General features: G+C 46.8%; 1 protein-coding gene across 3 annotated transcripts in view; it reads right to left on the bottom strand.

Moving 5' to 3' along the window:
* The window catches only part of LOC144791238 (uncharacterized), a 186,833-nt gene that overhangs the window by 166,263 nt on the left and 5,027 nt on the right, over positions 1-15,543 (bottom strand). The window contains exon 1 of one of the 3 annotated variants that reach the window (XM_078665892.1): positions 597-846. The exons of 1 other annotated variant lie outside the window; for it this stretch is intronic. In XM_078665892.1, coding sequence (XP_078522018.1) covers positions 597-636 — 40 coding nt within the window. In that variant the 5' untranslated portion in view covers positions 637-846. Of the gene's footprint in view, positions 1-596; positions 847-15,543 lie in introns of those variants that run through there. One more of the 3 variants, XM_078665889.1, reaches the window with a different exon arrangement.

Genomic DNA, 15,543 nt, shown 5'->3' with positions numbered 1-15,543 from the left:
GACTGCGTAGGATTTTGCGCCATACAATATCAAAGGTATTAAATATTCCCCATAACACACCGATTGCATACAAATAATATTCACATGTCGGACGCCGGTGCGTCAATGCATATTAGCAAAGCATGTGGCTATGCTCTAAAATAGTTAATGCACTCCCTACGACACATCGAATGCATGAAAACATTTTCTCTGGAATACCAAAATATATACAATTAATTTATACACACAGAATGCACAAGAAGAAACACGAAAATAGAGAACTAGGAAGAGTTTCTGGCAGCTCCAGAGAAGTGTATACATGCCAACATTTTCGAAATGGGGGATTTCAAAACAAAATCAGGGGGTTGTATTTTCCCAATTGGCTTATATTGCAGCAGGAGCGATTTTAGGCAGGAGGCACCTAAAAGAAAGGAATGTTGTGCCCATTCTGAATCCGGGCTGTTGGCATGTATAAACGTGGCGAGCCTTTAAAAAACATATTTGAATCAAATGTCTGTACAACGGTTTTTGCAGTTTATTAGCACTGTAAATGACAGGGGGTTTCATAACTCAAACAATAAAACCGAGAGATTAAGAAAGAACAAAGCTGCACGTACCTGAGAGTAAAGCTACTCTGAAGGGACACCTCTTTCTCATCTCCGCCTACGTTAGGGGAATCCTTGCAGCCAGTCTGCTGAGCTCCTTTCTTTCGCGCGCGCAGCCCAGGGTCTGGCGTCGCGCGCTCAAGGCTGGACCTGATGTTCTCTGCATGGAGAGGGGGCGGGCTCGTGATAATCCACTCTCGGTTTACCAACTCAAAGGACGCGCGTCGGCTGCGGGAAGTAACTTCTGTTGGATAAGGCTTCATTTTATTTTTAACGGGGGTCTGTGCTCGGGCCTTGAGGCATTGATCACCCCACGCACGCGTTAGACCAGTCCAAGGTCTACTGTACTAAGCAAACAGCGAGTCCGGGAGTCCCTTGCTAGTCGAGTTACCTCATGCACACGTGGTGGTATTTCCAATCAGCTCGGGCCCTCTTCAGCCAACAGTCGATTGCAGCCTGAAACTAGAAAATGTGCTTTCAACATTAAAAGTGTCGTAGAACCGATATGATTCTGTGGTTGAGCGTAAAACCACTAAGGTGGTGCACGTCATGGTGTGGAGCCGTTTAGCTACTAAGCAGACGACTTTATTATAACAAAATTGACAACGCGTCTGCAGCAGCTCTCAGCAAAAGTTTTTTGACCTATATCAACCACGGCTGGAATATATATATTTTTTTTATTTGACGGATCCTCAGATTTGCAAATTAGAACGTTCTGCCCTAGTGGAATGTGGACGAATGTAGTTTTGAGCTCCAGCACGCCAAATGGAGATTGTCAGCTCTTACCCAAAAATATCATACACAATAAAGTTTTTGTAACTAAAGAACAGGGTCGAACTGGCCTTTATGGCTATCAGGCTGAGCCTGATGGGTTGGCCTGACAGTGCAGTGTCTGGGCGGAGTGGTTTTTGGCTCTGGGCCTGTTTTATGGACTGCTCTGCTGGTTTATACAGTGGATTACCTTGATATTAAAAGAAACAATGCCTGGAGCAAGCTCAAACCCACGAAATATTCCATACGTTGCAAAACAATTTTACAACTCGACTCTGCACGTTGAAAACAGCCCCAATGTTTGCAAACCTGGGTCGCTTTTTTAGCTTTCTAAATCACTTATAGGAATCACAAATGGGGACACTACTTCCTGTCACAGTCCGACCTTGATAAAATATAGGAATGTATGAGGTAACACCAACTGGGTCAACAGAGCAGCACAAACATCCCAGAAGCTAAGTCAAAATAATATCCAGGGCTACCAGGATATGGAAATAAGTTAGGTAACTGGCTCATAATTTGGACTAGAATCTTTAGGATTCAGGGCCAAATTCACAGAAATTCAAGGGTTGAATTTATATCAGTTTCTGTCTATGTAAGATTAAATATTCGTACCCCCATCTCAAAATTACAAATGACTTCTATCACTCTATGGTGGAAGTTGAAACTATTTTTGGATATTGAATTAAGAACAATCAACACCTATATTTCAGATACTGGTGTTTATTTAGCCAGCCACTGGGTAAATAATGGCGTTTCTGTGTTCAAGTACACATCCCAGCAATCACCCATACCTGCACCATCGTATCATGTATGTCAATATCGGACACCCAACATCTGCCTTTTTCTGTCAAGATGCGAACGTTGGGTTGTGCAGCTTCTGCTTTTTGAGGTCTCGCATGTAAAATAGTCAGTCAGTCAATAACTTTATTTCGGCCAACTAGGACCATAAAAGTGCTTTGTTAACAACATACAACCAACATGAAAAATAAATAACAGTGGACCATGTGTTAATATATCTACAATTATTACAGTGTACAAAATATTATGACATTATCATAAAACCAATTAAAACGGTTATTGAATTAATTTAAGACTAGCAGGTATTAGGATAAAAAACAATAAATTCATTTGAGTCTAAAAGATATCAAGATAAAAAAGCAGTGGCAAAACAGAAAACTGGGACGAAGTTCCCTATTAGACCCGCATATGGCCTATAAAATAATATGCTTGATGTAGTCCCCAATATCACTTTAGAAAGCCCCTCCGCCTATGCCACATGCTCTTTAAGAAACGTGATACAGCAAATACGATTGGGGGTGGGTGTCGTATTTTAATAGTCGATTGGCCTCTAAACAACGCCTGAACCCTAGGTTTCTACATATTTGCATTAACCATCATTTGCGTGGCAGGTGGTATGCGGGGCAGAAAAACGGTACTTGAATTTCGGACTCTACCCTTTAATTACACGCCTGGCAGTCTTCTTTGGTCTCTGTGGCCCATTTGCTAGTGAAGCTCATTAGTGGGATGGTCCCCATTCTAAATTGTATATACAATTTCCTGGCCAGGGGGGGGATGGATCACATCCAAGAAGGATTCTTTTCTATATTCTGCCTTTACTTGGAGGAACTCTGCTGTTAACCGACCACCAATGGTCCTTTCCTGTAGGGTTTGTAAATTATATTGCCTATAATGCAGCACAAGATCTTGCCTAGATATTAATGGGCATGCTGACTCTGGCGTTTTCCAGAGGTCCTGCCTATCGAGCCTAGCACAGAGGTCCCTTACGTGTGAAAGCCACGGTATTGTCTTATTAGTAAAATACAAAGGATCTCCCTGAGCTCTGCTCTGTAGCATGACAACTCCGGTGTCACCCATACCCTGCGCCAGAATGTAATGGGTCTAAGGGCAATCTTCGTCAATGGGCCACAGGCCCAGGTCCATACAAAGGGGAACTAAGGGGGGGCTACTAGGAAGACCCAGTAGTTGCCTCATAAAGTTGTTCTCTGTTTTCAAAAGATTAGAGGAAGAGCAGTGTCCCCACAGTTCAGCCCCATATAAAGTGGCCCCCCTGGCTTGATCTTTATATATTTCAACAAGTGCAGCTGGCTTAAACGTTGAGATTGTGTACATCTTCATGATCCCCCCCACCGTCTGTGTTAATTTATGATTTGCCTTCGCCAATTGGGGTTCCCACTCAAGATGTTCTGTTAGTGTGATACCCAGGTATTCGAATATCCTGACCCTTTCCAGGAGGGTACCCTCTAGGGAGGGATTTGGGCGGGTGGTTTTGGGGGGTTGAAAACCATGAATTTGGTCTTGGTTAAATTAATCTCCAAGCCCCTCAATTTACAGAACTCCGCGAAGCCGTCCAGGGTACGTTGTATACCTGTTTATGTTTTGGACAACAGCAAAGTGTCGTCCGCAAACATCAACGCGGGTACCCTGCCCAAGACTAACTTTGGTGCATCATTATCTTTGATGTCATTGAGATGGTCGATGAGCCCATTAATGTAAAGACAAAATAGAGTGGGGGCAAGCACACATCCCTGGCGTACTCCCTTTTTAACCGGGAAGTGTGCAGAAAGTTCTCCATATTTTCCACTTCTTACTCGCGCATAATTCCCTGTGTGTAGCCTCACTAACACGTCAAGGAGATATGGTGGAATCCTAAGGTCATGAAGTACTTTCCAGAGTTTCTCCCTGGGGACTAGGTCAAAGGCCGAATTCAGATCAACGAATATAAGATAGAGGCTGCCACCCTCTATACTCACCGTTTTCCAGAAAAGTAGTTGTAATCTGAATATCTGGTCAACGGTTGACGTACTCGTTCTGAAGCCGGCCTGATACGGACTTAGTATCTCCTTCTCCTCAATCCAACCCTGCAATCGATCCAAGACAACCCGTCCCATCAGTTTTTGGGTGGTATCGATTAGACTGATGGGTCTATAATTTGTGGGTAGGAGAAGACAACCTTTTTTATGTATGGGAACTACTCTACCCTGTGCCAGGTTTCCGGGGGATCCATGCCCTTCAGAATAGCATTAAAAAAAAGGGCACACAGGTAAGGGGCACAGTTTTTGGGTTCCATCCGCAAGAGATCCCCAGGTAATTTGTCTAAGCCTGGGGCTTTATTGGACTGCAGTTTAGAGATAGCATTTCCCACTTCGACCATGCTAATTTCCCACAGCCCCTCTAGTTGGCACTCCTGTAGAGGCCTCGGAGAATCAATAATACCACCCTCTACTTTCTGCTCAATGCACAGTGCCCCAAAGTGTAGTTCCCAAACTACGGGGGCTATGTTAGGCTCTAAGGTAGGTCTCCCTTCCCTATCACCAGAGCTTACAATTGCCCAGAATGATTTCAGGTCCTTATCATTCATGGCAGCCCTAAGGGCTTCCCACTTGTCTGCTACCCAATTTTTCTTTTCTGTTTAAATAGCCCCTTTGTACCTGGCCCTGAGCTGTTTTATTAATGACCTATCCTTTGCCTTCACTGCATTTAAAAGATCCTGCTTGGCTTTCTGACAATTTATATTAAACCAGGGACATTTGGGGCATTTATTTTCCCTTGGTTTCGTCACTGGGTAAAATACATCAAGCAATGTTCCCGTTAAGTGCTCATGAATTTTACGTGCCCTATCTTGTGGGCCTGTGGGGGGCTTGTCCCATCCTACCTCCCCCATTTCAGCTAGAGATGGTAGTACTAGCTGATATATATTGGCCAATTTAGGAGGAGATTGCTGTATAAGGCTCCATCTGACTCTCCGTCTGTTGTCGGATAGTTTTGATGCATTAGACTCTCTGGTGGGCAAAGGTGGGGGATTAGACAAGCCCATATTTCCTATTTTCACAGTCATTACCAGAGCGTTATGGTCACTACCCTGTCTCTGGTGTACATAAAAATCAAGAACCTTTTCCCAAGACCTGGTTTCCACCAGGATATAATCAAGCAGGGAAGTCTGCCCCTCTCTAATAAACATGGTCAGGCCTGGCTGATCAGACTTGGTCCTCCCATTACATGCCTTCAATGAGAGGGCCAAGGTGAGTGAATGAAGTTGCATGGCCAGTGTTGACCAGACTTTAATCGGTGTAATTTGTGGATCAGGTATCGACCAGTGCTGGTCTTCTTCAGTGGGCGCACCTAAGTATGGGTCAGTAAGAGGCTCGAATTGACAATTAAATTCGCCTCCTACGATCAGCAAAATTAATGGGTCCAGAGTTGGTATAAAGCGCCCCAACTGATCTATGGCCCCCGATTCCTGTCTGTTACTCACCGGTCTGGAATATACATTGATAAGGGCTATTCGTACCTTTGTGGGGAGTGTCAGCAGAACACATTGAATATCAATGGTGGGGGATATCATCTGCTCGGCTTTAACCCCGAGATGGTTAAGCCACTTGATGGTCTCCCCCTCCCCTCGAAGTGGCCATGATATTAAAAGAAGCAAAGCCTACTCTCTGGTGTTCTTCCCTGGTCCTTGTCTCTTGAAATAGGCAAATGTCGTGGTTGTCCACAAAACGTCCCCAATTTGGACAAATTAATTTATTTTTAAGACCCGCCAGGTTCCTTGACAGAATCCGCATACTATCACCCTGTTCTTTTAATCTGCACTGTGCCTCACTAATGTTGGCACCTAGGGCGGGAGGATCGTTAGTATGATCTCCGGGTAAGCTACCAAAGGCCCCCCGGTTCCCCTTTACTACTTGTTACTAGGTGTGAAGCAGCCTGAGCCCTCCCTGGCCGTGTGCATACCAGCGGCAAGCTAGTGCACACGGCACTAACCGGGCTACTCCCCCCTACTGGGCGGGACCCGCTGAACTCCAATACTGCCCTTTGTACCAGCCACGGAATTTGAAGGGTTATCCCCTTTCTGAAGTCCCTCTCCTAGTCAGTCCACCCCCTCTAGACCTTCATATCTATTGTGCACCATGATGTTAAATTGAAGGCGCCTGTTGTACACATCCCATCTACTCTACTTTGCAGACCCAAAGCCCATCTTGTGCACTGCAGGTACTGCACTATCTGTTAAGAGTTGTATGTTGTTGGGAGTAGAAGAAATCTAAAGAGCGGAGACTAATTCCTGTTGGAACGTTCTGGCGGTTAGTAGGGGTGTCAAGTAAATTTCTGACTGGGTTGAGGTTTTTAAAATTGATGACAACACACTCCCCTGGGTCTGTTTTTCTGCGGGTTTCCAGCCACCCTACTCTTCGAACCATAATAATCTCCCCAGCTCTGGCATGCTCAAAATGTTTATATCTCGCAAGTCAGAACAGGCATTTATTCCTTAGTTCGAGTTGGGTCTCCTTGGCATTTAATAGAATTGATGGGGTTCCTGTCAGTATGACTACATATGGAGCACATGCCGGGGAAAGATTTATGTGGGGTAGATGGGTTTTGTCGGTCACACTCCTTACTACTTTGGGATCGTGTTCTGGTCGCCTGGTGTTATTACTGTTGTCCCCCAAGATTGGGGGATGGGGATTGTCACTGCCACTGGGGCCAGGGGGAGTACCCTCAACTCTGGGGCCGCTATTTGGGATGCTATTACCCTTCTTGTTTTTGTTGCTCTCTGGCCCTCCTTCTTGCAGCGTAACCAAACTCTCCATAGTATGCTCTCCCCTTATTGTGTGTATTATAGATGGAGTTTCCCAATTGAGGGCTGTTTCAGTCTCTCCCCTCACTTTCTTTGTAGTGGGCGTTGGAAGTGCGCCCCCAACCTTCATTGCATGCTACCTTCATTGCCTGCTCAAGTTTTTCTAATCTGATAATTAAGGGGGCTAGTTCTCCTCTTAGTGTGGCCCTCACTTTATCGTGGAGTGCCTCCATCAAATTGCGTGCCCATGGTGGGTAGTTAGTGTCTCCACTGACAGATTGGTGGCTAGCCTGATCGGGTTCTAGCTCTGTACTCTTCCTAGTACCCACCATGGTCTCCCCACAGAATTTTTATTCCTAGGACCACTCTCAGCGGTTAGCTTTCGTTTGCAGTTTTTGGGGATATTAGTGGACGATCTGCCCTTGCGCAGAACCTTCTTCAATGTGATGTCCTGGATTGGTGTTGTACTAGGCTCTGCCGGCTGTGTTTGGGGCGAAGTTGCCGGAGATAGTGGATCTTGTGTATGAATAAATATATCTGGTGTGAGTGACAGCCTCCGCTCCGTGAGCTCGATTTCTGTATTCACCATCCCTATGGCCCTCTGCAGCATTTTGTCTATTGATGTTTGGGGTGGTGGAGGGGCGCTAATAGTTTTGTTTCTGCAAGGACATACCCTTTTCCCCATATTTCCACTATCTATCGCTTGGTTCATACACCCAGTTCGGCCTAGGGGAGGGTGGGGGTAGTGCACCTGCCAACACAATTAGCACCTGTTAACACTATGCACAGCAGTCCCCTATTTAATCATACTCCCCCCACAGTCCTGGGTGTTTAATAGTTTTTTGGGGACTAACCCGATTAAACTATGCTGTAGTTGAATGTCCCCAACTCAGTCCCATCGCACTGTGTCAAGTCCAGCTGATTACTGTCTGAAAGTCTGTGGTGCCCAGGCCGTAGAGGCGAGAATGATGTTGAGAGGCTTACCTACAATCTTCTTTTCCTCACTAGAGCCAGTGAAAACGGACAAAGGGTGTGGCCCAGCCCAGCCTCCTCCGGCCTCTGACGGACACGGACGGGCCCGCCCTTGGCCCGGGCTTTGCCCAGGTAGCGCCCGGGCACGCCCACGCACGTTCCGTGCTGCGGGAAGGCCGTGCTGGCTAAGAGGGCCTCTGGCGCCCTCTGATGATGTCCTCACCTTGCGCCACGCAGGGCCTCCTGGGTGTTGTAGGCCGCCGCCTGGCCGTTCCCCTCACGGCGGTATGGCGGCACGGCAATGCAGCTGGCCCCGACAGAGCCTGGTAGGGGCAGTGTTGAGGGTAAAAGAAAGCCATACCCCTCACGGCAGGCAGTGAAAGAATCGACACATGTAATAGTGCATTTGCTCTCGCTTGCAAGAAATATTGTTTTCCACAAGAGGCTTGGAGCCCACCCATTGCTTACTACTCGTGGGCTTTATTGTTACTCTCATTTGCTGCCTCTTAATTTGGCAGCATGTGCCAGTTTCACTTCCTCTTCTTTCATCTGGTGCATGGACCAAGTACTTATTGCTTCATTTTGATTAGGTTTCTTCTGCTGCTGGCATTGTGATTAAGGTACTGTTTTTTCTTTATATCTTGTGCAGTTGTCCTTGTTGCTTCTTGCTTCCCATCTCCCACTCCTTCTTGTACGTGTTACTTCTTATCCCATAGCCCTACCCACCCGTTGCCCATGTTACTGCTTACCTCCCAGCCTCCTGTTGTCAGTGTTGCTTCCTCCCTCCCAACCTCCAGTTGTCTGAGTTTCTTCTCTCCCACTCTCCCGTTGGGCATGTTGTTTCTTCCCTCACACCCTCATGTTGGTGTGTTGCCTCTTCCCTCCTACCCTCCCATTGGCCATGTTGCCTCTTCCCTTCCGCCCTCTTGTTGGCTGTGTTGCCTCTACCCTCTTACCCTCCCGTTGGCAGTGTTGCCTCTTCCCTCCACCCTCCCGTTGGGCGTGTTGCCTCTTCCCTCCCACCTGCCTCCCACCCTCTCATTGGGCATGTTGCCTCTTCCCTTCCACCCTCCCTTTAACCATGTTGCCTCTTCCCTTCCACCCACCCATTGGCTGTGTTGCCTCTTCTCTCTCCCCCCCTCCCCCCCCCATTGCCGTTTTGCCTCTTCCCTCCCTTTTGGCCATGTTGCCTCTTTCCTTACACCCTCCCATTAGCTGTGTTGCCTCTTCCCTCACACACCCCTTGTCTGTGTTACCTCTTCTCTCCACCCTCCCGTTGGCCATGTTGCCTCCTCTCTTCCACCATCCCGTTGGCCGTGTTGCCTCTTCCCTCCCACCCTGCACCCTCCCCAAGTCTGTGTTGCATGATTATTGCGCCTCTTAGCCTACATGCGCTATAGGTTCATACATTTATGCTTGAGTGACTTTATAGAAACACATATGATGTGACACGATTGTCTTTACTATCATGGGACTCAATGGTGTCCACTATCCACGTCAAATTTACCAACTTTTGGCCATCTAAACGCACCGCAACAACTAATTTTTCTATGTCCCATGGCCTTTTCTTTTGAGGAACATTAATGTTTGAAATGCTTTTACTGCTTGATAAACACTTTCATAAAAATAAATAACTACTTAGACACACAGCCAGTGTCCCCACCCAGCCTGTCTAGTTTTGTCTGCCCCCTTGGCTCACCCACTTCCATAAATACAAATCAGAAAATAACATCAGTCAAAATGTTTCTTTTGGCCCTGAGTCTTTTTGGACAGGAATGCAGTTTAGTTGTATATCAAGGGCAATTTTAAAATGAAAAGACCGGGTAAAATGTGTTATTACATTTCTATATGCATCTTTGTTCCAGCAGCGCTGTTAAGTTTTTTCGATATGTTGTGTACATGGAACAGTTTACTTCTCTGGTAAACTCCTTTCCAAATAAAGTCCTGTTATTTTAGAGTGACTGTGCCTGCTCCCACCTGCCACACTTCCGGTCCCCATACCTATTTCGAGTGGGGGAAGTTCCAGGGTGCACCAAGAGTTTTCCCTGGCAACCCCTCGGCGGTGATGGGCATGCCTCCCTCTTGCGGAAGGGGTGACCGTCACTTATACCCTGCCTGTGCCTGCTTCAGCCTGTGCATGGCCGACACGGGCAGGAAAATACAGAATGGACCCCCACCCACTGGGAGGAACATTCAGGTGCATTGGAGCTATTTGTTTTTTTGTTTAGCGAAAACAAACGCCTCTCTAGGAGTATGTTTTCTCTCTAAACAAAAACGTTTGCTAAGTGGGCACTATAAACATGAACCCCCCTTAGGCAAACCACCAGTGCTGTGAAGGAGCCACAACACTTCCATTCAGAACATATACATTCCCGCCAGGCATGCCTGACGTTCCTCCATCAGAGTGATGGATGGGATGTTCTCTGCTCCCCGGTCAAGCGGCAGACAATACACCAGGCTCAAGATGAGGTCCATTGAGACTTCCATGAATACTTGTAGGTCTAGTTACCGAGGTTAAACAAGCATTTACAATGCAATGGTTTCGCCTTTGGAAAAGTTTGAGCTATTGGCATTGTAAATGAATATTTTTTTATTTATGTGTTGGTTTTGAAAACCGATAAATAAATGGCATTGTCATTTACGATGCCAATAGCTTAATCTTTCGCAAATGCGAGACCTATTGCATTTGCACCCACATGCACACACACAGAGAGCCACACACAGAGCCACCCACACTATTCCAGCCCCTCAAAACTAAAAGAAAGGCTTAGGGGGCAAAAATGAGTATTTTTATATGTACATTGCATCAATAAATAACTGTTGCTGTGCTCATCTGTAAATTAGACAAAAGTCACCTCCATGTGACAGACTGATTTAAGTGCAAGTGTTGACAATTAGGTGACGATGGTTAGCACCAGCAACCACTGGCTCAAATTAAGCACTGCCTGGCTCTGAAGCACGTGATGGTGTAACACAGTAGGCAGTCAAGTATGGTGTACATAATCATACTGAAGATTGACTCCTATCGTGATCTGTTCCAGCGTAGCTACCTGAGGCAGTGACAGGGAGGGAGCTACTGTGGATTTGTTCACCCCAAGTATCATACGGAGATCCAAATTACAACCTGCTCCCCCATAAAAATAAGCGAGGGGGGTACAATCGAACAGAAGTCAGTGCTTGTTGCATGCTACTTGCCCATCGCCACCAGAGGGCGCCAGTTATCATCCAATCGGTATCAGCTATATGCTGAGATTGCTGCCAGAGAGAACAAATGAGTGGGCTGTGTAGAAACGTTCAGGAAGGTGGGGGCGGCGCAGGGGAACAGGGAGTGTGAGGCGTTGGTCGAACGTGTAACGTGGGGAAACGTGTCAGAATAGATAAAATAGGTGAATTAGAAAAGAGGCGATCAAACAGGATGCTATAGAGAGACAGAATGAGAGGGCGCAGAGACGGGGGTGGAGATGGTACATGACAGTGAAAGAAGCTGGGCAGTGAAGGGGTAGATTAAGGGGGGTTCGGGAGGGGTGGGGCGATGGAGTGGAGGAGGGAAGGATGAGCTGCGTGCCACTGAGTTGGTGCACACAGACGCCTGGCGCTGTAGTGTCTGTGTTATGTTGTGCTTGAATACTCAGCTTTCCAATGTTTCGCTTTATCATGTCCCCTGTGTAAGGGGCACGGGTCGGTTGCAGGTTAGTGGCTTGAAAGGCGGCCTTTTTCCGGAGGGTGGGGGAAGGATGCAGCTTGAGCCGCGAAGAAAGCAGGCAGCTTCCACGGACATCAATCATGATGTGCCGCTGCCTAACAAAGTTTGGTTTTTTAGTCTTCAGTTTTCAAAAGTCTGATGCCCCCCATATGCCAAAGCAAGCAATTATTTCATTAAATGCCTTAGACACATGGCCGCGCTGCGCATTAAAGAGGATTATTAAAGCCCAGCGGCTCCTCCTACATTTGCCTTCGTAAGAATCGTAAACCGCCTGTAATCTCTGCAGCAGGGCGTCCAGGGCCATGTCTCCGGGTCTCGGCCAGATCACACCCTCTTGTGAAGCAGAGCTGCAGGGCGAGCATGCCCCTTCCACAGCCGCCTGCTCTGCGGCAGTGCTCCGCAGCCCTGCATGGCAATGACTCCCCTGGCTGTGGCACGAGGTGCAGCCGAAAGCGCAGGCAGGCAGTAGCCTTTTCCTCTGCTGTGCGGCGCAGGCTGCGCTGCCGGGGGATTCGCTCGCACCGGAATCACTGCTGCGGCGTCACCGGGCACTGCTGGCCTGCTCCCCAGCAGGGACGGAATCGGGGCTGTGCACACGGGGTGAGCTGGCATCGGACGGCGGTGTCGTGCTCATGCAGGGGTGGTGGGTGCAAAGTGACACTTGCAGTAAATACCAAGGAACCGCTCTTATTATTTCAAGGCTGGGGGGGGGGGGGCGGGGTGTTGTCCAGTTTCAACAAACTACCGCATTTTTTCCTTCTAAAGTAGTCCTGGGGCTTGTGTGATGCTTGGAACAGCTTCCCCGAAACTTCGCTTTCTTTCTCATCCTGAGCTATTTTGAGCTCCTTGTCCAGCTTGCCTTCGAAGAAGCAGAGCTTACCCTCGTCTGTGAAGCCGTTCTTTTTGACGAGGCCTTCTTTCAGCTGCCCGCCAGAGTGGACACTGATGCCGATCTCGTGCAGCTTGCCCTCCGTCCTCTGCCATTCGAACTCAGTCTGTCCGAAGTCTGAAGTCCTTCGGGCGTCCATGCGGGTGTGTCCTGACGGGAAGCTCTTGGCTGGCCTGCTCTTGCACAGCGGGCTGTACTCGGCAATAAATGTCCCTGTTCTCGCTTTATCTTTCGTAGATGTAAATGATCGTAACAGTTTAATGAAACATTTCAGAAACAAGACAATGTGTGTGCGAGGCGGGTGAAGCCATATTAGGTGAAATTAAACCCCGTTCTACTGCCGGATCTATAATCAATTTGTTGCATGCGGTCTAGTATTGAATTAACTACGTATAAGCGCCCTGGTCGACTCGGTTCCCAAAAGATGTAATAGGCTGTGGTACGTTAAAATGGAAGGCAATGAGAGAGCGATCTTAAAGAAGTTTGATGGGGAAAAAAAACAAGTCAGGTCCCGGGCCGGCAGCCAATCAGAGCGCGGCCCGGGAAATGACGTCACGGGGGTGTCCCAGGCCGGCAGCCAATCGCAGCGCGGTACGGGACAAAGGGGCGGGGCTTAAAAAAAGCCCGAGAAACGCCCCCGAATCGCGTTTTCCCCGAGAAAGCGCGATTGACAGCCTCTGTCTCCCAATGGCTAGCCTCCATTTATGGAGCTAGCCAATGAGAGACCGAGGCGGGTCATCGATCGATATAGAACTCAAGAGGTTTTGCTAGCGCATGCGTACTTCGTACGCATTGCCGAGGCAAAACCTAAAAAGGGTCCACTGATCTAACAAGGGAGCCAGATAAAGATAGTATACATTTGCGGAGAGTGAGACATTCGAGGAGTACGCAGCAGAGTGCATTCCTGGTGGAAATAAGTAACCAACTTGCTGAAAATGATTACCAAGAAACAACTAAAATTTAAAGTGATCATAGAGCTGGGTGACTCCGCGTACATGTGGAAGACCTCGTGATTCACAGTGTCAAAGGCAGCATATAAATGTTCACCTTCTATAATCTATATTACCCTCAATCTACTTCAAAATTAGGAACATTTACTTTCAGAAAAAAAGCAATACAAATATTAACAGGAAGAAGGCTGTCACTACTCTAGACCAACCTAACATTTGGCACAACTGGAAAACAACAAAAGTCTGATCTGAACTGTCAAATGTGGTTCCTTTATATTGATCATACCTATTTACATTGGCCGCATAGATTATATTTTGCAGTTTGACAACATTAAGGAATTGCAACGACCATTAAAGTTCACCAACCCCATAAACGTAAAGAATAAAAATACAGACATTAATAGGCTGTAAAAACACACACTGCCTGATCTATCACCAAAATGAAAGCATCTATTCTATACACACATAGAAACAGCAATCGTCCCATCTCAAGCTGGTTGGCTCGTTTAAGAACCCAAAGATCTGCAATAATACAAAGGCCCGCTACCCATCCTTCTGGAAGAGAAAGATTTGGAGAAGTCCAAGTCTTCCCAGAAAATTGAACAGGCATTGGCATAGCCAATAGGTCTCGCATTTGGGACCTTATAAGTGTTTAGCCATGCAACAGTTGGTGTTGTTGCACCAAGGATATTCTGCTGCTTAACCAAATCCTTATAGGGTCCAAAAAGCGAGACCTATTGGCTATGCCAATGCTTGTTTGTTTTTGTTGCTGTTTTGTTTAAGTTGCTGGATCTACAATAGCTGGACATGGTTTTTGTTAACAGTTCTTTGCATCAAATAAAGTTGTTTTCATTGCTCTGAATGTTGTTTCCATTCTGGTTGTAGGAAGCAGTCATTCCCGGGGGTGTGGGGGCTGCCTAGCTGTGCGCATGCACCGAACTTTGCAAATGAGAAAAAGCCTGGTGCAGGCGCAATTTACAAGTGTGGAGTGAGTGAGCACCAGGCAGCATGACTCACTCACACAGGAGTACTGGTTGAGTATGTTACTGGGAGTGTAAACGTATCCTTGAAATTGGGCACTCCAATCTGGTTCGTCAAAAGAAGACAGACTCCTTTGTAGATCATCAATTATTTATTCCAAGATTTCATTTCCTTGGATCACAAAAGTTCAAACAAATTAAATGTTCAGATGAGCTTCATTGGACCAAATAGAGATCATTATTGGTAGGTTTCAAAAGTGTGCTCCGATGCATTTCGGGCAAAAGGGTGCCCTTTGTCAAAGAGCTCTGAAAACACAAAGAAATAGAACGCTTTTACGATACTGAGCAGAGCTCATAAAACAGAATGACATTAAGGTGAATTGTATGGACCAAAGTGTACATGGACATGCAAAAAATCGTGTTGAGTGCCATGTTGTACCTTATAGACCGTAAAGGATGTTGACAAGGGTATGCGGGGGCGTGCAAAGGTGATGCTCGGTATCATAGTGTTTTAAGTTCCTTATAAACCGTGTTGGGATTAATTAAACAAGCAAGTGAGTCGAAAGCGCGGGATAATAAACAGAAAATACTTGCATTTCATGATCATTGAACGTAGTTGGGCTTCTGAAACAAAAACGTGAAGAAGCGTGTAAGTAAGGGTGTGGGACCCGAAGCGATCGGGTTAGGGTTAGACTAAGGGTCAGTGCGTGCAACTTACTTGGTTAGTAGGTGTGGGAAACCTCAGCGGAGTAACTGGTAGGCTAGCAGGAAAGTTGCGGAGTGCGGCGGAGTTGGTGGAAAGGACACCTCGCGGAGTGAGAATCACGTGATGTGTAAAAGGTAACAGAAAAGGGACTAGATGGGAATAGTGAGCAAATCGGCCAGCAAATCGGCCATATTGGAATGGTGTGAGGGAAAGTGACATAGTGTGCAATGTCAATACTCAAGTTATATCAACAGGATGTATATACAAAAGATACAGGTGTGGAACGCATATGTACCCCGAGGGGTATTACAGGAAACAACTAAGTTCAATTCGGTCATTAAGACCGTATGGCTTCATCGCCTGGAGTCTGTAAATCCAAGATGTCTCTCGTT

The sequence above is a fragment of the Lissotriton helveticus genome, chromosome 11 (genome assembly GCF_964261635.1).
Source record: "Lissotriton helveticus chromosome 11, aLisHel1.1, whole genome shotgun sequence".
NCBI classification, from domain to species: domain Eukaryota; kingdom Metazoa; phylum Chordata; class Amphibia; order Caudata; family Salamandridae; genus Lissotriton; species Lissotriton helveticus.
The sequence above is the reverse complement of the archived record's forward strand: the minus strand, read 5'-3'. Positions and strand labels throughout refer to the sequence as shown.